Source organism: Urocitellus parryii, chromosome 10 (assembly GCF_045843805.1).
Source record: "Urocitellus parryii isolate mUroPar1 chromosome 10, mUroPar1.hap1, whole genome shotgun sequence".
Taxonomy (NCBI): Eukaryota; Metazoa; Chordata; class Mammalia; order Rodentia; family Sciuridae; genus Urocitellus; species Urocitellus parryii.
The window spans coordinates 78,068,217-78,095,304 of NC_135540.1; the positions used below are offsets into that span (position 1 = coordinate 78,068,217).

At 34.5% G+C, this 27,088-nt stretch overlaps 2 protein-coding genes across 6 annotated transcripts in view; one reads left to right on the forward strand and one right to left on the reverse strand.

Annotated features, from left to right (window-relative positions):
* Window positions 1-181: 181 nt before the first annotated feature.
* On the reverse strand, window positions 182-4,802 carry Mrps18c (mitochondrial ribosomal protein S18C). Of its 2 annotated transcripts, XM_026411942.1 has the most exons (6): window positions 4,626-4,793; window positions 3,452-3,507; window positions 2,023-2,106; window positions 989-1,046; window positions 394-453; window positions 182-314 (listed from the first exon to the last, which is right to left on the reverse strand). In XM_026411942.1, exons 1-6 carry the CDS (start codon window positions 4,720-4,722, stop codon window positions 238-240), a joined length of 432 nt encoding a protein of 143 aa, XP_026267727.1. In that variant the 5' UTR covers window positions 4,723-4,793; the 3' UTR covers window positions 182-237. The 2 variants fall into 2 exon arrangements, with proteins under 2 accessions (XP_026267727.1, XP_026267728.1); XM_026411943.1 differs by lacking the exons at window positions 182-314; window positions 989-1,046 and having other exon boundaries at window positions 397-453; window positions 4,626-4,802.
* Window positions 4,803-4,921: 119 nt separating this feature from the next.
* Window positions 4,922-27,088, forward strand: part of Helq (helicase, POLQ like) — a 47,095-nt gene continuing 24,928 nt past the window's right edge. The window contains exons 1-12 of one of the 4 annotated variants that reach the window (XM_077803612.1): window positions 4,922-5,314; window positions 6,738-7,452; window positions 9,826-10,004; window positions 10,713-10,913; window positions 11,344-11,416; window positions 14,907-15,004; window positions 16,730-16,828; window positions 18,556-18,701; window positions 20,037-20,276; window positions 22,697-22,774; window positions 25,405-25,546; window positions 25,909-26,013. In XM_077803612.1, the coding sequence (XP_077659738.1) occupies window positions 5,126-5,314; window positions 6,738-7,452; window positions 9,826-10,004; window positions 10,713-10,913; window positions 11,344-11,416; window positions 14,907-15,004; window positions 16,730-16,828; window positions 18,556-18,701; window positions 20,037-20,276; window positions 22,697-22,774; window positions 25,405-25,546; window positions 25,909-26,013 (2,265 nt within the window). In that variant the 5' untranslated portion in view covers window positions 4,922-5,125. Of the gene's footprint in view, window positions 5,315-6,737; window positions 7,453-9,825; window positions 10,005-10,712; window positions 10,914-11,343; window positions 11,417-14,906; window positions 15,019-16,729; window positions 16,829-18,555; window positions 18,702-20,036; window positions 20,277-22,696; window positions 22,775-25,404; window positions 25,547-25,908; window positions 26,023-27,088 lie in introns of those variants that run through there. The other 3 variants (XM_026411938.2, XM_077803613.1, XM_026411941.2) reach the window with 3 other exon arrangements.

Below are 27,088 nucleotides of genomic sequence, written 5' to 3' on the forward strand. Positions count from 1 at the left end.
GTTCATTACTTTATGAATGAACTACTGGGGATATAAGTGACAATCAGACAGGACCACTTTTATTCAAGGTACATGCCATTTAATGAGTATTAACATTTTAAGTAAGCAACCTATTCTGTGAATAGTCATATAAAGGAGATGCTTCACTCCTGATCTCTTGAAACACTTTTCTTCGCAAAGGTTAGTTTGAGGTCAATTTATTATAAAATAAGTTTATTGTTAATAACGTTATATCATTTATTCCCGATATTTGATGTTACAAACTTTAGGGTCTTTGAGATATGCAGGATCCTTGTATGTAACTGGCATAAACCCTGTAAAGAGATATTAAAGTTCTTCACAAAAAATAATGAGCAAACTTTTTACTAATTCAGTTGTTCAAGGCACACTTACCCATTATTTGAGCTCTCTTAATAGCTTTTGTAATTTCTTTCTGTTTCTTCCCACAAAGACCTACAAAAATTTTAAAAGTGCTGTTTTATTCATAAAAATGCCAGTAGTCAAACTATAACAACTTTTAAGTCAAAGGTCAGATTTTCTTTTTTTTTTTTTTCTGTAAAGGACCAGAATATTAATATTTTGGCCTTTGGGACTACAGTCTCCATTCACAATTACTCTACTCTGCTGTTGTAACTACAAAGCAACCATGTGGCACTATGTAAATAAAACTACAAAAACAAGAGGCAGATTGGATCTAGTCTATCTATGGACAGTCTGCGATCAACAAGTTTTAGTTTAGAATGTCTGAAGTATAATTCACAACAAAAGGTACAATTTTTTAAGCCCAAGTTTTTCACATGGCCAGTGTATAGTTAACCCTGAGGACAACAGAGTGTTTTCCCTTAAGTACCTAAATCCAGTGTGGTCTAACAATGTAGTATCTGGTCTAATAGTGATTTATAACATGATCTAAAAATTTGCCAGTTTTCTTAAGTGACAGAGATAGATATAATTCTTACTTAAATGGTTATGATTAAAAAATAAATACCTGTTATATGTCTTCCATAAATGCATCCAGTAAACGGAGAAATAAATTGGGACAGAAGCTGTGTTTGGAGTTTTATGTGGATGGAAAAAAATTTATATTAATACATTGGTTATTCAACCCTGAATGTAAATTTCAAGGAAAAAAAAATCCATATACATGACTTTCAAGTAACATAAAGATCTAATAAGTTTTAGAGAAATTTTAATTGAGATACTATCATATTAACAAGTCATCTTTCTAAATACTGAAAGTTAACATCTAATCCAGCATATCAAAAAGTATATATAGCAATAACATATTAATTAGCATATTCAGCCAATGCTAAAGTGGTATTGATAAACCACAGATATCCTTCTAAAATACTGCGCTTATAACAAGTTACCAAAACATTTCATCTATCATTATAAGCTATTACATACTCATGAAGATAAATTATCAGACTGAACTGGGATCTTCAAGAGGTACACACATTGGGCCATTTTCTACAACTTATGTTCTATTAACTTAAATACTGTTCACATTGTAGGTGCCAGACAGTGTTCTTAGCACTTTGCATAATCTTCCTCCTATACTGTATTCTAATAATTTTTTCCCTCAACGACGGTTACAATTTATATTACCATCAGTACACTTAACTCCAGCACCATTCACTCCCCCTAAATTTGACGCTTCTAATTTACTGAGAGTAAACAAGACACAGCATTTGAAGCAGTGACAGGGATAGTGAGGTACAAATTTCAGCTTCACCAGAGGAACTTTCTTCCAAAGTATTTACACCTACCAAATGAGAATCACTGCTATGAAGAGCTATATTATCCAAACCTTTGGAGCATAGAAAATAGAGAAATTCTGAGCTAAAATAATAGTAAATAATTGAAGTTGAATAAAGATACCTTACAAATATAATTATAACCAGATTTGAAATTATGAAGTTACTAAAATAGTTGCCTCTACATAAAACCTGCTATAAAACTGATTAATAACAAAAGTGCAAAAATCTAAAAATTAAGTATCAGAATAAAACCAGATCTCACCTGTACATTTTTATAATCTACACGTTTCTCACACAAGATACATTTCTTAAGAGGCTCCTTATAAGGATTTTCCATTGGAACAGGCTAGGATAAAGAAAGAGAAATCTCATGACATAATGTGATCTGGATTTGAAAAAATATATTAAAGTTAACAAATGTAAATCCATTCAAAGGCACTCAGTACATTTCTTCCTGTGTACATATTTTGCACAAGCACTTTATTTTGTGTCAATTTGGCTTAAGAAGGAATTAACTCATGAAGATTCTGGAATAAAATAAACTTTTTTAAGAAAAGAGTTTATAGGAGAAACAATGCAAGTCTGGTAAAAAAGAAAGTGATTTTATGTTCAAATGCTTTTTTCCAATTATAGATGTTTAAACATTTTTAATTTAAATTCAATAAACTTCTTTAAGATAAACTTAAAGCAGAATAGATGGCATGCTATTCCTATGTTAATATAATCATTAAATAGTTTATTCATCCCCTTATTATGCTTTATCTATAGCCCCAAACTGTTCTATAAGTTAGTGTTAGCCTTTTTGACTTCTCTGTCTTCACTACTATCTCTGATGCTTCTGTTACGCCTTCCTCCTACTGTCACAATGTTTTGTCTCCAGTATGGAGGTGCTTAATCTAGAAATGTTTTTGGAGTCTACAATCCCCTGAAATTGTATGCAAAATTTTAAATGAATATGACCATGTCCCTTTTTCTGTAGAGAGGATCTATATCTTTCATTAGTCTCAGTGGGGTATATGGCCTAAAAAGGGAGTAAACTTCCTTTATTCTCTTAAAGTATGGTGTGTGGATTAAATGACCAAGATAGATGCACAGAGGGAATAGATAAGTGCTTTTCTTTTTTCCCCATTTCTCAAACTTTCTTAGTCTGATTTATATTCAGCTCACATATAAAGACTATATTCCTTCTCAACACTGGCTAAGTGCTTTGTATGGGATGATTAGTGTCAAACAAATTACCTTTGCATGTAGTAAGGAAACCTATGCTGCCCAAGTCCATGATAGTACTTCAAACCCAATAAAAATATAGGTTAGAGGAAACTATTAAATGTTCTGGTGTAAAACTTTAATTTTGATGCCACATTTATTAAGGCAGAATACCAAACGATTGAAATAAAGGTAGGACAATCCCTTTGTTCAATTATACACAATTATTCTATTCACCTAAACTACCTTTTGAAATTCCCAAATAACATAATCTTACGTTTAATATTTAGGAAGAAAATACAGCAAGAAGCTATGCTTCTAACAAGAGTCTAGGAATTCTCTCTTTTCGAAACTCACCTAGGAAACTATAATCAATGAGTTATAAGTTCCAAACTCAGAGTAATGATAATTATATTATGTTATCCTACAGCTGAACTCCAATTAGTTATAAAGTGCTTTACTAACATAAAGAAAAAAATTCTTACCAGGTCCTCATTGCTGGTTCCCTGTTTATATTGTGAACAACCTCTTCTCCACAGCACTGCAATTAAACAGAAACAGTAATAAGCAGTTCCTTTTGTTAGCTGAGTAGCTAATAAGGATTTTTGTTTTAGCTCAGCGCAGTGAGTGTCTGTAATCCCAGTTACTATAGAGCCTGCGGCAGGAGACTCAAAAGTTCAAGGCCAGTCTGGGCAACTTGGACCTTGTGGCAAAATAAAATTTCAAAAGGATTGGACAAGTACTTCAGTGACAGGATGCTTGCCTAGCTTGAGGGAGGTCCTGGGTTGACCTCCAGTATCACACACACCAAAAAGATGTATAGAGGTAAGACTAATCAAGGGGCAAAACATAAAGGTTTTATAGTCTTTAAATTTGGGTCAGAATAAGACATAAAACGTGATTCCCAGGGCTTTGAGGATAGGGCATATATTTTCCTCCATAAAACCTTTCACCTGCTGTCTTCCTGACATTTACTCTTTTATTCCACAGTTATAGACAGATTTTAACACTAATACATATAGAAACAAAAGAAAGGCACTGTTATACCAAAGGGAAAATGAAAAATGGATTCTTTCCAGAGAGTAATTATTGATAGCGAAGATAAACTTGCATAAATTATAGATTCGAGGACCTATGTCACAATTCCGCTCTGATCTGGGACCTTAGACCTCTGAAGTTCGTTGTTGGGGGACTGTGGAAATGTTCCTTTCTCCCCAAGTTTATACGTAAAATCTTAGGCAGGGCCCTCCCCTCGGTACAGAGGATTGAACCCTGGGGCTCTCTACTACTGGACTAGATCCCCACTTTTTTTTTTTTTAAAGCCAAGGTCTCGCTAAGTTAAGGAGACTGGACTTATTTGTGATCCTCCTGCCTTAGCTCCCTGAGTAAATGATTACAGGCCTGCACCACCGAGCTAGCGCCCTTTTTACAGAATTATTCCACCCATCACTTTCCTTTTATGTTCAAAAATTTTTAAGGAGTTGACTTAGCATCTCACGGCCCCATCAGTTCTAAAGCAGCAGTCGTGGACATTACTGATTCCCATCCATTTCAGAAAAACGTTATCGCCTAGAAATCAGCTTCGTTTTGTTAACAGTGATGAGTCCACCGACCAATAGGGCCAAAGCAATGGCTATGGTGCTACAATGGAGGCTTTACCCGAGCGAGTTCCGGGATTTGGGAGGCAGACTGTAGCCGTTATCCAATGTGTCAACTTCTTCCCTAAAGTACCGCAAGAAGCAATCACAGCTGCCATGGTTCCTCGTTATTCCTTTTCCTTTCCTTTTTCCAAGTCTTCCAAATAGGTCCCTTCCGCTAATCTTCCCTGTGGACTCGAGGACTTCATTCTAAGGTTCCGTAGGCGAACGCGGAAAAAAACGCGAAAGGGGGTTTCTTAGTGCGCCTGCGCAGCAGGTTTTGAATCCCGCCCTCACCGCGCCAGAATCAAGTGACATTTGCGATTGGACCGAGAGGGCGGACGTCTAGTTTATCTTCCAGGTTCCGGTCCGAGAGCCCTGGGAATAAGTTTAAGGTCTTTACGAAAGGTGGATGGAGACGCCAGCACTTTCTCCCTGTATCCACCTCCGCTCAGCCCTCCTTTCGAGGTTGGCGGCTGAGTCACTGTGGACAAAGTCGGGGCAGCGTTTTCGGACCCAGTCATGGAGGAAGGTTGTTCCCGCATCCGCCGGCGGGTGTCGGTCCGCAAAAGGAACCGCCCTAGCCTAGCAAGCACTTCTGCCATCCCCTCGGCGGCCCAGCTCCAGTCCCGCGATGAGCAGGAAGAAAAGGAGGAGGAGATGGTAGCCAGGAGCCGGCGGCGGAAAACCGTGGGCGTGCAACCTGTTGAGGTACAGCCCCATCAGCTCTCAAATTCCCCCGAGGGCCTTGTCCTCCTTATGACCTTTGGGGCGCTGATGCAAACCTGAGCCTCCTACTTGGCTTGCCCACCAGGGGTGAGAAACCAGATATAGAGGACGTGAAACTGCCAAATTGAGGCAGTTTCTTCCCAAGTGCAGACAATTAACCAGTTAGATAAAATACCTTTCCTTTCCTCCCTCATTTTTGTTACTGCTGTTGTAACAATACTGAGGTATTGCCCAGTTATCCCCACTTCTATATAGACATGAAACGTAGATACAAAAATTTTACATCCAGCAATTAAGTGACATAGAACTGAGACGCAAACCCAGACTTCGAAATTCCTACTGCCCCTACTTTACTAATAAAAGCTGTTTATTGAAGACCCATTACGCCCTAGTTACTGTGTTAAACAAGCTACATTATCTAGATTTTACAACAGTAATCAGACCCTAAGAAATTGAGAAACTACTTTCTTACTTCAAATTCTGTGTCGCTACACTCTTGCTGTCTCAAAGTGTCTCTTCTGTTCAGTAGAGCTCCCCAAGTCAGTGTACACGCATTCTGTATCAATTCCAAATTCAACAGAATTTCTCTGTAGTATATTGTGGTACAACTTTTTGTTATAGGCCAGTCACTGCCTCAGAGCCAGGGATTGGAAGGGAGAGATGCAATTCCCAGAGGCTGTCATTCTTGCAGTTGTTTAACAATTTAGCAAAGGTTTAAGCATTAGAATCCTAGGGGCATTAGAGAGCCTGTGACAGGCCATGGGTTCAATCCCCACCACCAAAAACCAAAGAAGTAGCCCAGTGTTGCTTCCAGGAGCACTTCTCTGGGCCTCCATGTTTTTCATCTGTAAAATGGTAATAATCATATCTATTTATAGGGTGGCTTACAGGACTTAAATATAATTATGTACTTGATACAGCCCTAGGCTGAAGATTTTATTATTTGCTTTAGTAATGAATTTTATTTCATTCCACATTTTTTAAAATTCATTTTTTAGTTGTAATTTGACACAATACTTTGATTTTATTTATTTTTATGTGGTGCTGGGGATCAAACGCAGAGCCTCACACATGGTAGGCAAGCACTGTACTGCTAAGCCACAACCCCAGCCTTCATTCCACATTTTTTATTTATGCATTTTGGTTGTATTTAAGATGGGATTTGTTGTTGCACATTCATACATGCACACAATATAACAGTATGATTTGGCCAATATCACTTCCCAACACTTTCCCACTCCCTCTTTACTTCCCACTCCTTAGGCCCTTTCCTCTATTGATCTTCCTTTGATTTTCATGAAATTCCCCCACCCTACCCGGCCTTGTTTTCCTTTTTCCTCTGTAGTGAAACTTCTTTCAGTCATGAATCTGGAATTGCCTGTAAGTATTTTTGTTTTCTTTCCAGCATAATGACAGTGAAGAGGACATGTTTGGTGGCTATGATAGCTTTACTGAAAACTCCTTTTTAGCTCAAGTTGATGATTTGGAACAGAAATACATACAACTTTCTGAACAAAGGAAGCATGCTACAGACTTTGCCACTGAAGATTTTTGTTCAGAAAGCATAAAAAACAAACTCAGTGTTACTACTGTAAGCAACTTTACTGAATACAAAAGTGATGAGCACACGGAGAACCAGACTGAGCATGAAGATGTCCCTGTTGAACCTGGAACTGATGTTTTGTATGATTTGCCTTCTTCTCAGGTTTTATACTTTGAAAATTTGCAGAACTCTTCAAATGATTTGGGTGATCAGTTGACTGAAAAGAGGGATGGGAGTTCATCCTTTCCCAATACTGTGAATGAAGAATTGTCCCATAATTGCATAAAGCAACAACAGCAAAATGATGGATCCTCTTCTAAAGTCAGAAGTAATTCAGATACAAGTAGGAGAAAAAGTATTAAAGATCATCTAAAAAGTGCCATGACTGGAAATGCAAAGGCCCAAACACCAATATTTTCTAGGAGTAAACAGCTCAAAGAGACTCTCCTATCTGAAGAAATTAATGTTGCTAAGAAAACAATTGAGTCTTCATCAGATGATCTTGGTCCTTTTTACTCATTGCCCAGCAAAGTGAGAGACCTTTATGTTCAGTTCAAAGGAATTGAAAAATTATATGGTAATGCTTTTTTTCTGGAATAAAAACAAAATTCTCCATTATCATAAAATTAGTGTAAATCAATAGAAGCAAATGCTTCCATGATTGTATTTCTTATTTTGAAAGTCCAGTATTATTTGTCTCAACCTTCCATCCCTATCCTGTCACCTTGAACCTCTTTTCTTCCCTTCATACTCAAACATTTCTCAAACCGTTTTTTGTGCTTATTTTATTTTTTCTTATTTTGAATATTTCTTTGGCCTACTCCAATTCTGAGTTCTGTACTCTTGCCTGAGAAATGATGATTATGGTATCGAAACTCAATGGTAATTCCAATATTTAACCTACCTGACTTCTTGGTAGCTTACCTGCAGATATTGACCACACTGTTCTAGAAATTTTTTTTTTTGACACCCTGTTTCTGTTTTTTCTTTGATTATCTAGCTGTACACAGTTTTCTTAGCTGGCATTAGCTAGCTTTGTTTTCTCTACCAAATTTAGTTGAAATTTCTTTGAACATTCTCATGTCTTGAATGAAGAAGTTAATAATCCTATTGATTAAAATTAAGCATGTTAAAAGATAGTGGCATTAATATTTAAGTGAAAAAAAAAACATTGTAGCAGAGTAATAATGTACTTTATGTTTTTTAAAAAATCTGGGTCCTTTCATATCTTTTCAATGCATCATTTTAAACAAAGAAGGGATGGTTGCTGCCGTACTGAGAGATCAATTCATCAACCTATCACTGTATTAGTATTTCTGGAACTCCTGTTGGGATCTTTGGAGCTGTATGAAAATGTGGGTTTTCAAGGAGAAGACAATCATGTTGGAGAAGCAGGACTACAGGAAATAAAGTCTCTACAAGAGTAATATAATCATTGTAAATATTTGGGACTCACTAAACAAAACAACAAATAATTTTTAACACTGTTATTCAGACATAACTATTTTAAATAGCTTTGTAAATATCCTATAAACTATTCCTTTAATTCTTAAAAAACTATTTTTAAGCCCAACTTATGAATATTTTTTTTTCAAATATTTGCACATGCTTTGGTTCATGTTCAACACATTTATGATCTGCTTTAACTATATAGTGAACATATAAAAATTGTCCACATATGGATTTCCCTTTTTTTTTTTTATCTATTTATTTGGTACCAGGACCTCACACATGATCACTTTACTACTGGACTACACCCACAGCTTTTTAATTTTATTTTGAGACAGTCTTGCTAAATTGCCAGGTTGCCCTTGAACTTTTGCTCTTCCTCCCTCAGCCTCCCAAGTAGCAGGGATTGCAGATGTGCACCACCACACATGGCTTGTACTTTTATTTCTGATACTGTTAGATTACTTTCCAAAAAGATTGTAGTAGTTTATGTTCTCACAAACTATACAGAAGAACACCTGTTCTTACTCTATAGTCAGTTCTAGATTTCACAAGCATGGGACATTTATTTTTTCTTTTTTTTTTTTTTTTTTTGGATAATTTGTTTACTTTGCCAACCTATCAGATTATAGTTGAGCATATTTTATGTATTTATTGGCCACTTGCAATACTTTCTGTTGTGAAATATGTCATTTGCTTTTCTTCTGATAAAATACTAATGCATATTTTTGAAGATTTTTAATGCTCTCCCTTGTCAAATTACTCTGGAGTAACTATTATAGTTTTCACATCATATCTTGAATCTGATCTGTTTTCATGAATCCCATCTTTGCAAATTGTGGGAATTGACTGCCAGGTAGTAATCTTTACCTTTTATTATTTAAATAATTCTGTCAGTTTAAAGTAGTTTCCATTCCATATGAAGTTCAAGTCCCCAAGTTTGTGCAGAATCTCATAGGGTTTTTTTGTTTGTTTTTGTTTTTTTGTTGTTGTTTTGGTTTGGGGTTTTTTTGTTTTGTTTTTTGTTGTTTTTGGTTTGGTTTTGCTTTGCTTTATTTCTCCTCCTCCTTCTGTTTCTCTTTAAAATGGCTTTTAGGTAAACGAGGAAGGTAAGCTTACATATTCTGCTTACAGGATGTAAAAGGAAGAAATTTAAAGTCCCACAGGTCCTTTCACTGTCCTTTTGATCCTCTGATGTTCTAAATGACATGTCCTTGTCCACCGGGCTGCCCTGTTAGAATCTTACAACAAATCTCCAGCTGGTGGTGAGGTAAAGTAGTTATTCACACTGTTAAGTAGGCCTGAACTAAATTCTTACTGGCTGTCCACATTGCACATTTGGGATTTTTGACATTTAACATAGATTATAACTGCATTTGCTTCTAGGAGAAGATTGCCACAAGATGAAGGAGCTGATTTTTACCTTCTTGGAAAACTTCCTTGAGATTAACAATAAGAAAAGAGGAAATAATTTCTGTTTTTTTTCTCTGTAATTCCACAGAATGGCAACATACTTGCTTAACACTGAGTTCTGTGCAAGAAAGAAAAAATTTAATATATTCCTTACCAACAAGTGGTGGAAAAACCCTTGTGGCCGAGATTTTAATGCTACAAGAACTGCTTTGCAGACGGAAGGATGTTTTAATGATCCTTCCATATGTGGCAATTGTCCAAGAAAAGGTGTGTTTTAAAAAAAGTGTTATTTGCTAATATTATCGTAACATTAAGATCTAAACATCAGCATAAACACTACTAATGACTTTTACTGACTATAAAGCAGTACCTCTTTGTGATAATAATAGAACATTCTATCTTAAATATTTACTACTTTGTAATTTATTGACATTTTTATTATACTAACATACTGTATTCATCAATCTGATTATTATGTGAAACTGCTTAGGAACTATATAATATATATATATAAGTGTGTGTGTGTATATATATATATATACACACACACAATTCAGTAGTACTTTTAGGATGTACAAAAGCAACAGAATACTTACCTAAAATCTCTTCTAGTACTAGTTTTATTTTTTTAATTGTGGATTGAATTCTACCCTAAATGTTCTATTACTATTTAGCTGTTTCTAAGGCAAAAACTAACCAATTTGTATAAAACAAATGAGTTATTCTGATGCTTTTTTTGACATCAAAAGAGGAAGTTTATTTTCACATTTATTATGTGGTTTAAACATTGCATTTATTTTGCAAAGATCAACACCTTATTTTTATGATATTCATTAGATATGTGTGTCTAATCTGACCCATTCCCATTGACTGATATTAAACACCACTTTAGCTTTTCTTTTTTAAATCCTTGTGAGCACTTAATAATTAGAGGTCTTTGTGTTTTGTTTTTGTTCATTTTAACTAATATTCTAGATTTCAGGTTTGTCAAGTTTTGCTATAGAACTAGGTTTCTTTGTTGAAGAATATGCTGGAAGCAAAGGAAGATTTCCTCCAATTAAAAGAAGGGAAAAGAAATCGCTATATATTGCCACTATTGAAAAAGCACATAGCTTGGTGAACTCTTTGATCGAAACTGGAAGGATTGACAGTCTGGGTCTGGTTGTTGTAGATGAGGTTGGTTACTACTTTATAATTTATTGACATTTTTATTGTACTATATTCATCAATCTGATTATTATGTGAATCTGCTTAGTATCTATATAACAAAAAGTATTTTAATATATATACAGTTCAGGTGAAGATATTTCATTCTTGATAATCTTAAATCTGGTTTTATGTCAAGTGTTTCTGGAAGTGCAAATATTTGTATTTATAGACAGTTTTATATTACTTATGAATCTCTGATTTGTCAGAGTGTTTCCCCAAAAACTCAGTAACATAAAATACCAGTGGATTAATATATATGTACTATAGTTGTTATATTCAAAATGTTGAAAAGTTATTAAGCAAGGATTATTTATTCATTCTATACAAATATATTCATGGTTTATGTGGGCATTGTATGAAGATTTACTTCTCCACCCCTTTTCTTTTCATTTCAAAGTTGCACATGATTGGTGAAGGGAGCCGGGGTGCTATACTGGAAATGACCCTAGCAAAAATTCTCTACACCAGCAGTAAGTATTTATTGACTTCTAATCAAAATGCCTATATATAAATAACTTAATTCTATCAGTAGATTACGTAACCTATAGCAAGATACTTAAGCTTTCTGCCTTAGGTGTTTTTTTTTTATTTCTAAAGTAAATATATTAATTTTTGTTGAATGAGTAGAATTCTTTTATTTGGTGGTAGATGGGGAAGTACCCGGGATTGACTCAGGGGCACTCAACCACTGAGTCACATTCCCAGCCCAGTTTTATATTTTATTAGAGACAGGGTCTCACTGAGTTGCTTAGTGCCTCAAAGATGCTGAGGCTGGCTTTGAACTCACGATCCTCCTGTCTCAGCTGCCCGAGCTGCTGGGATTACACATGTGTGCCCCTGCACAGTAGGAATGAGTACTATAGTATTTAAGGAATCACCTCTTATTCCTGTACACTCATTAGGTCTGTTTGCATAGTCACGTCACTCAACTTTTGTGTTTCTTTATCTATGGAGATAACAGCCTCAACCTGAGGAGAGAATTGTGAGTGTTCTGAGTTAAAACATTTAAAGCATTCCACAGTGCCTGGACCATTCCACTCAGGAAGGGTGTCATAACTATCATCATAATCCCAATAAAGTAGGATATTTAAGTGGTTACTTTAATGAACTAGTTTCCAACATCAAATAGTCTTTAAATATACATGAAATATTTATTTTAAATGTCATCTCTACATTTATTGATATAATGCTGTAATACTTAGCCTGTATATGGAATAGTTATTAACAATAAAATCAAATCTTAAGATTTGTGGATGAAGATGCTGGGGATTGAACTCAGGGCCTCACACTTGCTAAGTGCATGCTCCACCACTGAGCTACACGCTCAGCTTCCCCAAATTAATTTTGACAGCAGCTGTATTTAGGTAGGTTACAGCACTTTAAAATCATTCATTTAAAAAAATGTTTATTGAACATTTACTGTAAATACAGCAGTAAATAGAACAAATCCCTTCTTTCATCAAGCCTATATTTTAATGAAAGTGAACAGATAATGAGCAAATGAATAAGAAGACATATGGTGGCCAGGTGTGGTGGTGACACATCTGGAATTCCAGATACTTCAAAGGCTGAGTTAGGAAAATTGCAAGTTTGAGACTAGCCTGGTCAATTTATCAAGATCCTGTCTCAAAAAAAAAATTAATAAAAAGGGTTAGGGATGTAGCTCAATGGTTAAAACCTGCCTGGTTTCAAAAGAAGAAGAAAAGATGGTTTATTAATGGTTATAAATTCTGTAGGACTTAAAGAAGAGGAAGAGAGGAAATGATCACCTATTTGTCAAATTCAATGAACATCTTAATTTTATTTCAATGTTTGACTATTTTTCGTTTGTGTGCAGAAACATTTTCTCTTGACTTTCCTACTATCTCTTTGTAAGTGGGATCATAGCTTAGCATTGAAAGATAGCAGAGCATAATGGCTGAAGACAGACTTTTTGAATCTTGGCTCACTTTTCTACATGACCTTGGGCAAGTTATACCAACAGTGCCTATGCTTCCTTAGGCATTAAATGTGGGTGAGAGTAGTAGTACTTTTCTCACTGAATTGCTGCAAAGATGACACAGGTTAATCTTTGTAAAACATCTGTACCTGCTACATGATGTTTGCTATTGTATAATTTGGCCTATCACCAGTGCCTCACGCTTAATAGATATTTGAATAAAATTAACCTTTTTAGTGGCTCCTTCTTTTTATTTGTGTCATAGCTAAGCGTATTCATTTTGTACATTTTAGTTAGCATAAATTCATCTTAGGCTTTTCCCATGTTTCCTATAGTGCCTACTAATTGTCATCCATACTCATGACTTCAAGGACTGCTTGTGTGCCAGTGACTCCTAGTCTGTATTTCTGTTTTTCCAGACTATAACTCTCTTCTGAATAATATCAGCTGCCAACTGGAGACCCCTGTTTGAATGTTCTGTGAGCAACCAAGCCTAACCAAAGCTTGGTCAGAGACTCACTCATTTCCTTCAAACTCATTCTTCAGTCTGAATCCTTAGCCAGCCAAGTTAGACCTCACCACCACCACCAGCCCACCCCCGCTTGCATTGTAGCTCCATCAGACCTCAAACTCCTGGACTCAAATGATTCTCCAACCTCAGCTGGATAAAATCTTACAGTCTTCACTCTTCCTATCTGATTTACCTCATGAATGTATTTTAAATTATTTTCTTTCTGCCCCTTTTCACTACTACCTCTTTAATTCAAGACCTCATCCTTTACTTACCTGGATTGCTACAGAAAGTACCAAGCTTCTCCTTTGTTCTTTCTTCTGCACTGTCTAGTGTAGAATCAATAATCTTTCCCAGAAGCAATTAGTTTATTTTACTATTTGCCATCCTTTAATAGCTTCCCTTTGTTTTCTGCATAAATCCCAAAATTCATAGCACTGCCTTTTTGATTTGACCCTCCCTCTGCTCACCTCTTCAGATTCAGAGTCCACCTTAATGAAGTAGGAAGGAATAGCACTTAGTTCTTTTTCAGATAACATCCTGAATGATTCCTTCAAAATGAGAGTAGCAATGAAGAAACATTTGCTAAAAAGGCTTCTTGAGTTTTTAATTTGATAGCTAAGTACAAAAGCAACCATTTTTTACTCCTAGGAATTCATAGAACTTCATGAGCTTCATGTATTTTTAAAAATTTTTGAAAATGTTGGCAACCTGATAGCAAGATTACCTGAAGAACTTTCAAGTTGCAAGAGTTTTGGACTCATTTAGCCCTATATCCTACAAGTGTCCATCACCCAAAGAAACATACTGTAACTTCTCATAAAGATGATTCAGATAGCCACATACCTATTTATACCCATTATTTTTGTTTTAAAGCCTTAATAAATATCCTACTTCTTGCCACATTTGAAATTTTACAAAATTCTAAGTAATAACTTTCAGGATTCCTGAAAGATTGCATTATTTGATTGCCAGATTAATATTCTGGTCATATGCAGTTTGAGCATTCCCAATCTGAAATCCAAAAATATGAAGTGTGTCATAATCCAAAACTTGAGTGCCAAGACAATGCTACAAGTGGAAAATTTCACTGACCTCATTTGATGGTCATAATATTCCTGCTTGAAGGTTCTGTGAGCAACCAAGACTAAGTCAAAATGCAGGTTCACTAAAATATTATGTAAAATTACCTTCAAACTACATATATAAGATGCTTATGAAATAAATGAATTTTTTGTTTAGTCTTTGGTCCACCTCCCTAAGATATTTCTTTATGTATATTCAAATATTCAAAAATCTGACAAGTCGAAAATCTGAAAAATTCTTTTACCAAGCATTTCAGATAAAGGGTATTCAACCTGTATTTTTAGTTTTCTTACTCTCTCCCCACTTCCCCTTTCCCATATTATTCAGGAAGTATTCAGAGCATAAAATATTGCTAAATTGTTTTATGATATATTAAATGTTGCCTTTTCTTAATACTTTTAAGATTTTTTTGTTTTTGTTTCAGAAACAACTCAGATTATTGGTATGAGTGCAACATTAAACAACGTTGAAGACCTCCAACAGTTCCTTCAAGCAGAATATTATACCAGTCAGTTTAGACCAGTATGTACCCTAAGGTTTGCACGGTATTGATTTGTTATATATTCATATTAGAAATAAAAGTAAATATAGTATATTTTAAAATTCTATGGGGTAGTGAAGGGGCATAACTGCACTCACTATAGTATATGCTAATAGTTTGTATATAGAGAATATTAATTCTTTGAGGTTGGGGTTCTTGGCTTGGGTCCCTAATGTATCCATAGCACTGGGAATAATGCCCAGCCTATGTTGCCTCAGTGAACATTTATTGAGTGAAATTTTTTAAAATATTTTTTTTTAGTTGTTGATAGACCTTTATTATTTTTTATTTATTTATATGTGGTGCTGAGAATCGAATCCAGTGCCTCACACATACCAGGCAAGTGCGTTACTGCTGAGCCACAGCCCTAGCCCATATTGAGTGAATTTTTTCAGACTATTTTTTCACTTCTTATTTTCTAATGTAAATTTTTAGCTGGCCACAGTTTCGTGAGATGTGCTTGGAGTTACTGATACATTGAAGATTTTATCTTAAAATATTTTCAAGTAGCTATGTTTTGATTATTATTCTTTCTTAATAAGTTAAGATTTAACATGCATTTAAATTTAAACTCCTCAGTAATAGCGTTCCCAAGGTATTTGAAGGAAATAAACAAACATACTTCATATTTATTTGAAAATATCTCATACATGTACTGCCTGTCTACAGTAATAGTGCACATGTTCTTTGTCTTAAATAGGCTTTCAGAAAATAATGTTTGAAAAATACCAGTTCTTAATTTGAAATATAATATTTTTACATTCCAAATTTGAAAATTTTCTAGAAATAGGTTTTAAGATGGGCATGGTGGTGCATGACTATAATCCCAGTAACTTGAGAGACTGAGGGAGGAGGATCACAAGTTTGAAGCCAGCCTCAGCAACTTAATGAGGCCCTAAATAATTTATTGAGAAACTATCTCAAAATTTTTTAAAATGAAAAGGGCTGGGGATGTGACATTGTCTCTGGATCCAATCCCCAGGGAATATTTTCAAATATTTTTGAAAAAAAATATTTTAAAAAAATATTTTTTGAACTTTACATTATCTTTTTTTTGGTACCAGGAATTGAACTCAGGGGCATTCAACCACTGAGTCACATCCCCAGCCCCATTTTGTATTTTATTTAGAAACAGGGTCTCACTGAGTTGCTAAGCACCTCATCATTGCTGAGGCTGGCTTTGAACTTGTGATCCTCCTGACTTTTCCCAAGGCACTGGGATTACAGGCATGTGTCAACATGCCTAGCTTAGACACTGTTCTTTTAAAAATGAAATGAGATGTGTTCACAAACTATTTTTGTCCACAAATACTTAAATTAAAAATAATATGTTGGTGTTTGGAATTAAAGCTGATGACTCACATAGGAAGTTTTAGATCTTAAGAGAGAAGATAACTCCTTTATAGAAGATAAAGGATGTGAGCACTGTGACTCCCTTGTACTTCTTGTAACAAATACCAAAGCGTTTTCCTTTTGGACATTAGACTACTTAATTCAAATCTTTCTTCAAAAGTATTAATCCCTATGTTGATTTAAAGAGGCAATAAAGAAATTGTAAAGCAAGAACTTTACCATTTTAAGTTGAAACATATTTTAGATATCTTAAAAAAGCTAAAATCTTTGCATAGCTGTCCTTTCTATATCATATTTTACAAAATTTAAAATTGAAGATATGTGGTATTAATTGCAATGTTTTAAAATTCAAGGTTGAACTAAAAGAATATCTGAAAATAAATGATACAATATATGAGGTCGACAGCAAAGCTGACAGTGGCATGACTTTTTCACGTCTCCTCAATTATAAGGTAATGTTTATAACCTTTATACCCCAGGTTCCTGTACTTTGCCCATGTGTGCTGGGACATCACAGAAGATTTGCATGGATGCCATGAGACAGTTTAAATTTTTGAGAAAAATGGCTCATATCTGACATATATTGGACAAGATACTACTGGTTCAGTGTAGCTAGTTTCCAGTTTTAACACCATATCACCTTATCTTCCTTTCTGTGACACTAAATATTTGTGAAGTTGTGTTTGTGTGGGTTTTGTGTATGTGTGTATGGTGCTGAGTATCAAACCCAAGACTTTACAGTAATGACTGCACCATTGACCTAAACCATGGGCACTAAAGTTGAGGTTTTTGTAGTCACTGTAAGCCAATGCCATGTGAAAATTAACCTGGAACAGAAGAAGGCAGCTGTGTTTAGTTTCATTCCAAAGTTATAAAGACAGTACCAAGTTTGTACATATCCCTTTGTTGAGTTATTTGAGAATTAAATTTTTTTTAATTCAAGTGCTACTAAGTTGTGAGGAAGTATGGATCTATTAAATTATTTGAATCTAATAAAACTGTTATGTATATCTTTTTACCTTGGAGTTCTGTGAACCAAGAAAATTTGGAAACTTCTATAAATGTTTATTTATTTAGCAATAACAACAAAAGAATAATTCATGGTCCAGGTAGGTCAGATATTGGTGCATAAAAATGTTAATTTCTACTGTGTTAATGTCTTGTGACTTTTATGAGGAATACTGAAAAGAGGAGAAAGGAATTTTATAGCAATTTTAAAATTCTTTAAGATATCCTAAATCTACATCTTAATTCATTTTTAGTAAAGTAAAATGAACTGAGATCTTATATAACTTTACCTTTCATGTTCTTTGAGTTCCTCATGCCTGTTTAATGTTACAGAAAATCATAGTTCAGTGTTAAGTTTTTTTTATTTTTTAAAGTCTGTCCTTTAGTATTAGTGAATCTGTGTTTAAAAAATATATATTTGAAATTGTAGAGGATATGTCTTATGCAGTCCTTTGACAATATTAGGATCAATCTGTGTTTCTCTCTCTGGACTCTTGTTCTGCTTTGGTGGATATAGATATGTAGTAGAGTTATTAATAATATTAACCGTTTTCACTTCTGCTTTTTTTGCCACCAGGGATTGAACTCAGGGGCACTCAACCACTGAGCCATGTCCCTACTACTTTTTTGTATTTTATTTAGAGACAGGGTCTCACTGAGTTGCTTTGCACCTTGCTGTTGCTGAGGCTGGCTTTAAACTCGAAATTATCCTGCCTCAGTCTCCCAAGCCACTGGGATTATAGGTGTGCATCACCATGCCCAGCTCCATTATCACTTCTTGAATTTAATTCATTTTTATACCTTTTTTAAAAAATTAAATATACCCAGTAATCAAATCTCTAACAAATAACCTAAAAGTGAAATTTTGATATTTTGTGTAGGTTTTCTCTTTTCTTTGAAATGATAAGATTAATTAAATGATAAATTCAGAATTATGGATTATTTGTTTATCTTTTAAACACACAGGTTAAAAAAAAAAAGGAAAGACTTTCGGGGGGGCAGGGCTGGGGTTATGGCTCAGCAGTAGAGGGCTTGCCTAGCACGTGCAAGGCCCTGGGTTCAATCCTCAGCACCACATAAAAATAAATAAATAAGGTATAAAAAAATTTTTAAAAATGGTAGGCTTTCATGGTTTCTAACTATCTGGTTTCTACATCTTATTGTTTTGCAGTATTCTGATACCTTGAAAAAGATGGATCCTGATCGTTTAGTAGCATTGGTAACAGAAGTTATTCCCAATTATTCTTGCTTAGTTTTTTGTCCCAGTAAAAAGAACTGTGAAAATGTAGCAGAAATGATATGCAAATTTTTAAGCAAGTATGTTAATCTTTTAAAAATATTTTGTTTTATTTTTATCATGAATTATGGACTATGTTATATTTATTGAATAAGCACTGACTACTTCTTGCAGAACACTGTATTCAGTTGTTATACTAAATTTTGAAGGAAATGACCTTAAAGAAAGAAAACTTATCTGTGAAATTCACATGTGAATTTTTGTAGAGGTTTTACATGTGAAATGGAAAAATTCTAAGGTTACATGTAAGCTAATGCTGGCCAATATAAAGGCTGAGATCAGTGATTGGAAATATTGGCTGCCCTGTGAATTATGTTGGAAATTAAAAAATTCTAGAGTCCAGGATACATCTTAGACAAATCAGAATCTGGGAGCGGGGCCCAGGCAAGTCCAACATACAGCCAAGGTCAAGAACTACTAACTTAGATAGTCAAAAAGGACTAATCATTACAATGATTATGGGATAAATCGTATCCCATATTCAGCTTAAACTTCTCTTTAATTACATACCGTTGCCTTTTTTTTTCTTAGTCATCTTCACACTTAAGTAATTTGGACATTTGAATTTAATTTCCTAAGTAATTAAGAAATTAAGTCTTGGACTGGAGTTGTGGCTCAGTGGTAGAGCACTTGCCTAGGATGTGTGAGGCCCTGGGTTTGATCCTCAGCACCACATAAACATAAATAAATAAAGATATTGAGTCCAACTAAAACTAAAAAATAAATATTAAAAAAAAGAAATTAAGTCTTGGTTTGTAATCTTATGATTTTTTTTTTTAGAGAGAGAGAGAGAGAATTTTAATATTTATTTTTTAGTTTTCGGCGGACACAACATCTTTGTTTGTGTGTGGTGCTGAGGATCGAACCCCGGGCCGCACGCATGCCAGGCGAGCACGCTACCGCTTGAGCCACATCCCCAGCTCATGAATTTTTTTAACATTGGCTCTGTTGTACCATAGAGATAAGTATAAAATGTCTTTACAAGTAGTTCAGTTTTTTTCTCCACATGTTTCTCTTGTGTGGTTTTATCATTTTTTTTCAGACTCTTTTTGGCCCCTTGGCCTGTGACTATTAACCTGGATCCTAATCTAGTTACCTTCCATCTACCCTTCCAATCCTATTGTAGAGATTAGTCTAATATAGAATTGATTTTATTGAATATTATAATAATATAAATGTTTGGAATAAGATTAAGGAATTGCTCTTTTCAGTAAATGATAGTGTGCCTTTATAATGATGATTTAAAAAAAAAAAACTAAGGAAGTTAAATTAGCATTGAAGTAAGGCAAGTATTCTACCACTGAACTATATACCCAGCCCAAGAGTTCATATTTCTAATGGATCTTTATTTTAAGGGAATATCTGAAACAAAGGGAGAAAGAAAAATGTGAGTTGATTAAGAACTTGAGGAACATGAGCAGTGGCAACCTGTGTCCTGTCTTAAAGCGCACCATCCCATTCGGAGTTGCCTACCACCACAGTGGTTTAACAAATGATGAAAGGAGGCTCCTGGAGGAGGCCTATTCCACAGGTACTCTCTGCCTTTTTACCTGCACATCCACCCTAGCAGCAGGTGTCAACCTACCAGCAAGAAGGTAAGAGATAAGAATGTGTTGGCCAGGCTCACAACTTTTTAATTCCCAGTTTATGAAGAGTTTTGGTATTGTTTTACTCCCTTAGTAGTGGTGCGAATTTATCATATGTGTTTGTTTTTGTTTTTTTGAGCATTTGCTGAGTCATTTTTTTTTTTCCCTTTAATCCTTTTTTTTTTTTTTTTTTTTTTTTTTGGTACTGGGGATTGAACTCAGGGGAACTCAACCATTGATCCACAACCCCAACCCTGTTTTGTATTAGAGACAGGGCTAACTAAGTTGCTTAATGCCTTGCTATTACTAAGGCTGGCTTTGAACTCACAATCCTCCTGCCTCAGCCTCCCGAGCTGCTGGAATTACAGACATGTGCCACCACACCTGGCTTCCTTTAATATTTTAATGAAAAATAGCATTAGCAGATTTCCTGATATTAGAATTCTTTCCTGCTTTTCTTTTTTTCCCATCTGTTTCTTGGGTTTTTTGTTTGTTTGTTTTTGGTACCAGGGATTGAACTCAGGGGCACTCAACCACTGAGCCACATCCCCATCCCTATTTTGTATTTTAGTTAGAGACAGGGTCTCACTGAGTTACTTAGTACTTTGCTTTTGCTGAGGCTGGCTTTGGGAACTCTCAATCCTCCGGCCTCAGTCTACCAGGCCACTAGGATTACAGGTATGCTCCACCATGCCCAGCCCTATCTGGTTTTAATGTTAGGATCTATTATTCTAGTTGTATAGACAGTTAGCAAGCTTTTTCCTTTTTTTTTTTTTTTTAGTTGATCTGAAAGAGTTTAACAAAGACTTCCTTAAAAACTTGGAGAATTGATTCATAAGCCATTTAATTGTGAATTCTTTTTATTTTTTATTTATTCTTTTGGTACCAGGAATTAAACATCCAGGGGTGCTTGACCATTGAGTCACATCCCCAGTCCTTTTTTATATTTCATTTAGAGACAGGGTTTCACTAAGTTGCATAGGGCCTCCCTACATTACTGAGGTTGGCTTTGAACTCGAAATCCTTCTGCCTCAGCCTCCCAAGTGGCTGGGATTACAGGTGTGTACCACCACACTGAGCTAAATGATCAATTTTTTATCAGTGTTAAAAGATGCAACTAATTAGAACAACAACAACCAAAAAAAAAGCGAGTTAAAAAAATGTATATATTTTCTGTTGGGAATACATGTTTATATCTCCCAATCAGATCATAATTGTTTTATCATCTTACTAGTTTTGATTCCTTGGTCTATCAATTTCAGAGAAGTATGTTCATCTCCCACTTATGAAACTGTCAGTGTCTTCTTTTTGCATTTCTAGAAATTTTTTCTTTTAATATTTCAAAACTATTCAGGTATACCAAGATTTACTTCAAATATATTATTACTGAATTATCAGTATATAATATACTTCTATCAGTACAACAGACCTTGTTTTACTCTTAAATGATTTTGCTTTGAATATGAGGACCCATATTTTACTCATTATCTTTGTTCATTTATTTTCAAATCCTATCACCAATTTTTTTTAGTTTTCCAGAAAATTGAAGGAAAAAAAAGGAAGCAATACATCATATTTCTATTATTCCAGGGGTTACTCTTCCAATTTTAACAGTTTTATTCAAACATTTTTAAGCACTTTAGAATCAATAACTATCCTCTCCTGAGCATAACAAGAGTCTTAGCATTTGTATATTCTATTATACCCTATGTATGTTCCTGTTACCTAGAATCTTACCTTATTTCAAAATGTTTTTTGTCTTATGAACAATAATCATTTAAACTGACCTATAAATTGTACTTGTTTTTGGCTTACCACTATCTCTTGTATTCCACTTCTTCCTTCTATGATTCCTTTTTAAATTTTTTCATCCTTAAGTAATTATTTTTAAAATACTGCATTGGGGGTTTAAAATTTTGAGTCTTTGCATAGCTGAAGTTGTCTGCTTGGGCCTCACACTTTAAATAACTTCCATAGGAAAAGAATTCTAGGTTCAATTGTTTTTTTTCCTTTTGGGTATTGTAGATATTGTTCCATGTCTTCTAGGTGATGCTTATTTTTGTTTCTGATGAATTTGCAGCTTTCTCCTCTCTAGAAGCTTTTAGACTTTTTAACCTTAAAATTTCATCATGGTGTGAAATAATAACTACAGTTCTTACAAGTCCTCCCTCCCCATATAGTAACTGCTTTATATGTCTTTATAGTTTATGCTTTAAATACTTTCAGTCTTCACAACTCATCTGTAAGAAGGCTCATTACCTATGTATTTCTTTTTTCTTTTTTTCTTTTTTTTTTTTTTTTGTGTGTGTGTGTTCGTGTGGTACTAAGGATTGAGCTTAGGGATGCTGTACCACTGAACTATATCCCTAGCCACCTGCACCCTCACCCCCATCCCTGGCTTTTTTTTTTGAATTTTTATTTTAATACAGGGTTTCACTAAGTTGCCAAGGCTGGACTCAAATTTGTAGATCCTCCTACCCCGACCTTCCAAGTGGCTGGAATAACAGGTGTGTACCATCACACCCAGCTGTTACCCACATTTTACAGAAGGAAAAATTGGGGCATGGAATAATTAAATAATTTACCAAACCTCATACCCAATGACTGAATTTCAGTGTCAAGATTTGCATCCAGGAAATCTGATTCTTAACAGTTTCAACTTACCTGCTTGTCATTCATAGGGTTTGGCATTTGGGTGGTTTTCAGTCTGGGGCTTTACACCTTTCTTCAATGTAAACTAATTTGGGGGGTTATTTCTCTATTTCTTTCTCCCATTATCTCTGTTCTCTGCTTTTGTAACTTCAGTTAGACAAAGTTAAGGCTTCCAGTTCTCTTTAATTACACATTTTCAGTCTATCTGAGCTATGCAATTTCTTCAACTTTACTTTCCACATCAAAAAATCAGTTTTTTGCTGGGTGTGGTGGTACATAGTGGTAATAGTGACTTGGGAGGCTGAGGCAGGAGGATCACAAGTTTAAGGCTGGCCTCATCAAGTTAGCAAGAAATTAAGCAACTTAGACCTTGTCTCAAAATAGAAAATAAAAAGGGCTAGGAATGTAGGTCAGTGGTAAAGTACCCCTGGGTTCACTTGCCAGTACTGCAACAACAACATAAATCAATTTTTAGTCATATCCTTTTGCTTTGTTCAGTCTTTACTCAACAGTTCAGTAGAATTTTTTAATGAAGTTTTAATTTCCAAAAATTCTCTATTATGGCACTTTCTTATAACAATATACTCTCATTCTTAATATAATCTCTCTGGAATTTTCTATGGATACTAATTAGAACTTCTAAAAATTCTCTACCATTTTGTTTTATCAGTTTTCGACATTTATTCTATTTGTTCTTGTTTTTCTTCTATATTGTTAGTTTTCTTCAAGTAGTCTTAAGATTGTTGAGTTTTATAAATAAATAAATAGGTTGGTTAGTATAGGTAAATGACATAGCTTTTTCTTATTCTTTTGTACAGGAAAATGACCACAGACTTCTCTATATCTGAGTATGACTCAAATTGTCATTTTTGTACATCAAAAATAGTTGATAGTCAGGAGTGGTGGCATATGCCTGTAATCCCAGCAACTTGGGAGGCAAGTTGGAGGCCAACCATGGCAACTTAACAAGACCCTGTCTCAAAACCAAATAAAGTAGGTTGGGAGTATGGCTCAGTTGTAGAGACCCTCTGGGATAGATCCCAGTACTATAAAAACAACAACACATACACACACACAATTATTAACTGCAATTTTAAATAGTTCAAAATAAAATAAATTCATAAATATGGATAGTTTGGTGGTGCATGTCAGATTTTTCATTTCTGGAATATAAAATAAAGAAACTTTAGAGTTTGTTGCAGGAGCATATACCTGTAATCCTAGTGACTTTGGAGGCTGAGGAAGAGGATCAAAAGTTTGAGGCCAGCCTGGGCAACTTATTCAGACCCTGTCTCAAAATAAAATAAAAAGAGTTGAGAATATAATTCAGTGGTAGAGCACTTGTCTAGTATGTGCAAGGCCTCAGGTTTGATCCCCATTACCACACATGCATACAAAAATAACTTTGGGGACTATTCTTATTGATTGATCATAGTCCTTGAAGCTATTCAGACTAGAGTTCAAAGATGGTTCTGGCAATTACTAATTTTTTGGTTTAGGGTAAGCCACTTAACTGAGATTTGGCTAACTCCTTTGTAGAAAAATAAAATAAAATAAAAAAGGGTATTGTTAAGTATTTTAAAAAAATAACTGATAGCATTACTGGAAATGCAAATCAAAAGTACACTGAAATTCAAAAATACAAATAATAATGCCGAAGAAGATGCAAGGGAAAAGGAACACTTTTACACTGTTGGTGGGATTGTAAATTAGTACAACCAGTATGGAAATTAGTAAGAAGTTTCCTCAAAAGACTAGGGATAGAACCACCATATGATCCAGTTGTACCATTCCTCAGTATTGATCCTAAAGAATTAAAGTCAGCATACCATAGTGCTATACACATACACATGCTTATAGCAGCACAATTCACAATAGCCAAATTATAGAACCAGTCTATATGTCCATCAGTTGATGAATGAAAAAAGGTGGTGTATGTGTACAATAGTTTTATTCAGCCATAAAGAAGAATGAAATTATGTCATTTTCAGAAAAAATGGATGGAACTTGAGAGAATTATGTTAAGCAAAATAGGCCTGACTCAAAGTCCTGTTTTCTCCCATGAGAAAGCTACAGAGGAAAAAGGAAAAGAAAGCAGGGGAGGGGGTGGATATTTATGAAAATCAAAGGGAGGCCAGTAGAGTAAGGGAACAGAAGGAGGGAAGAGGAAAGGGAGAGAGGAAGTAATGGGGGGAAAATGATCAAATTTTATTATTCCTTTGTGTACTTGCCTATATGAATGTGTAACAATGAATCTCACTACTATGTATAATTACAATGTACAATATTTTTTTAATTTTTAAAAGAATTACTGAAAATATATACATAAAGAACCTAAGGCATCCTAGATTTTGGTAAATAATAATTACCTATTATTTTGTTAATACATCATTAAATTTAATATCACATAGATCTAATTAAATTGAGTTTAAAAATAGATGCTATTGCTTTAGATTCAATTTAATTAATTTTATCAATTCCATAGAGTTATTTTAAGAGCTCCCTATGTTGCTAAGGAATTTTTAAAGAGGAATCAATATAAACAGATGATTGGCAGAGCTGGCCGTGCTGGAATAGATACTATTGGGGAGAGTATCCTCATATTGCAAGAAAAAGACAAGCAACAGGTAGTACTCAATCTGGTTGGTTGATTTTTTTACCCCCCTTGGTCTAGGTCTAACCCCTTATATGTGATCATCTTTTAAAATTAATTATTAATGTTCCTTTAAATGATATATCCTTCTATTATATGATTAAAAATTAGAGTTTGAATATTTTTATATTTCAGACAATGAAAAAGTATTTTCCCTATTTAACTTTTAATTTTATAAAGATACTGTTAAATTTTTATTCTTTGTCCTTTTGAGTTTTGTTGTTTTGTTTTTGTCCCCTGGCTCCACAAGTTTCATGCAAAAGTACAAAATTTTATATTGAACATCACTTATGTTTAATAATAACACAAAACATAACATTATTTTAACTTTTATAGGTCTTGGAGCTAATAAGCAGACCACTGGAAAACTGTTATAGCTGTCTTGTTCAGGAATTCACCAAGGGAATTCAAACTTTGTTTCTGTCTTTGATTGGTTTGAAGGTATTTTAAAATATTTTTTAGTGTTATTACTGTTACCTGAGAGAATAGAGGTAAAAACTTATGCACATTATAAATTATGAAAGAAATGTTAACACTTAATCTAATATGGAAAGGAAGTTTATGACATACTAAATCTGAATCTGGATGTATATGTATATTTTTTAATCCTTGAGTTATATTTCAAATTTTCATTTCTTATAACTGGCATATAAGTATGAGACTTTTGTGTATCCTATGTCATGTCAAAAGTAAGAGACTTTAGTGTATACTATGGGGAATAAAAGGAACTGTAAAACAGTGGGTTCTTGTGTGGGATAAGCCAACATGTCTGTCCTTATTAGGAGTTAGGTACAGCAGTCTTGTGACCATTCTAGGATATTATTAACACTGGGCAGATCTGCAGAGTTTTTAATCAGATGGGAGAGAGAAAGAGAAGTATGACAGGAAAACATTCTTTTTCCAGATATTAAAACTTACCTCTCTCACAGTGATCCTTTAGTTAAATCTCTCTTTTAGGGTTATTCTTGTTAATTAAAATCTATCCCTATCCCTAAGGTCTTTCACCCAAAAAGTGGCAAAGCCAGAGTTTGAATTTAGCTTTGTCTTTAACTATAGATAGTCAGTGTTCTTACCCATCATATAGTTTGCCTTCATCAACATGAACAGTTTAAGTAAACATATAAAATAAAACTGATAAATAAGAGATATCACAAGACAAAATTTTTTATTATCTTACAGAAGCATGTATAATTACTGTATCACCTGGTTACTTAAAAGGGTGAAAGAGAGGAAAGGAAAGAAAGGAATTAGTGTTGGGTTTGAAAGAGAAACAGATATTAGATAAGCAGGGGGAAGAGAAAAATCAAAAATGAAAGAAAGCTTAAGTTGATGTGGGTAATAGCTAATAGACTAGATACTCTAGCTCTACAGGAGGACTGAGGACTCTGAAGAGTAGAAGACCAAAGGAAAACATTGGCACAAGACTATGTGCCATAGACTGGGGAGAATGGAGGACCGTGCTTAAATACTAATCTGAAGAGTTGATATGGTCACTTGTGGAAAATTAGTTTCGTGG

Coding starts and splice junctions, on each gene's coding strand:
- Mrps18c (XM_026411942.1), bottom strand. CDS start 4,722: ATGGCAGCTGTGATTGCTTCTTGCGGTACTTTAGGGAAGAAGTTGACA. Junction 3,508..4,625: donor AAATCCCGGAACTCGCTCGG/GTAAAGCCTCCA, acceptor GTTTAATTGCAG/TGCTGTGGAGAAGAGGTTGT. Junction 454..988: donor TTATGGAAGACATATAACAG/GTATTTATTTTT, acceptor AAATTTTTGTAG/GTCTTTGTGGGAAGAAACAG.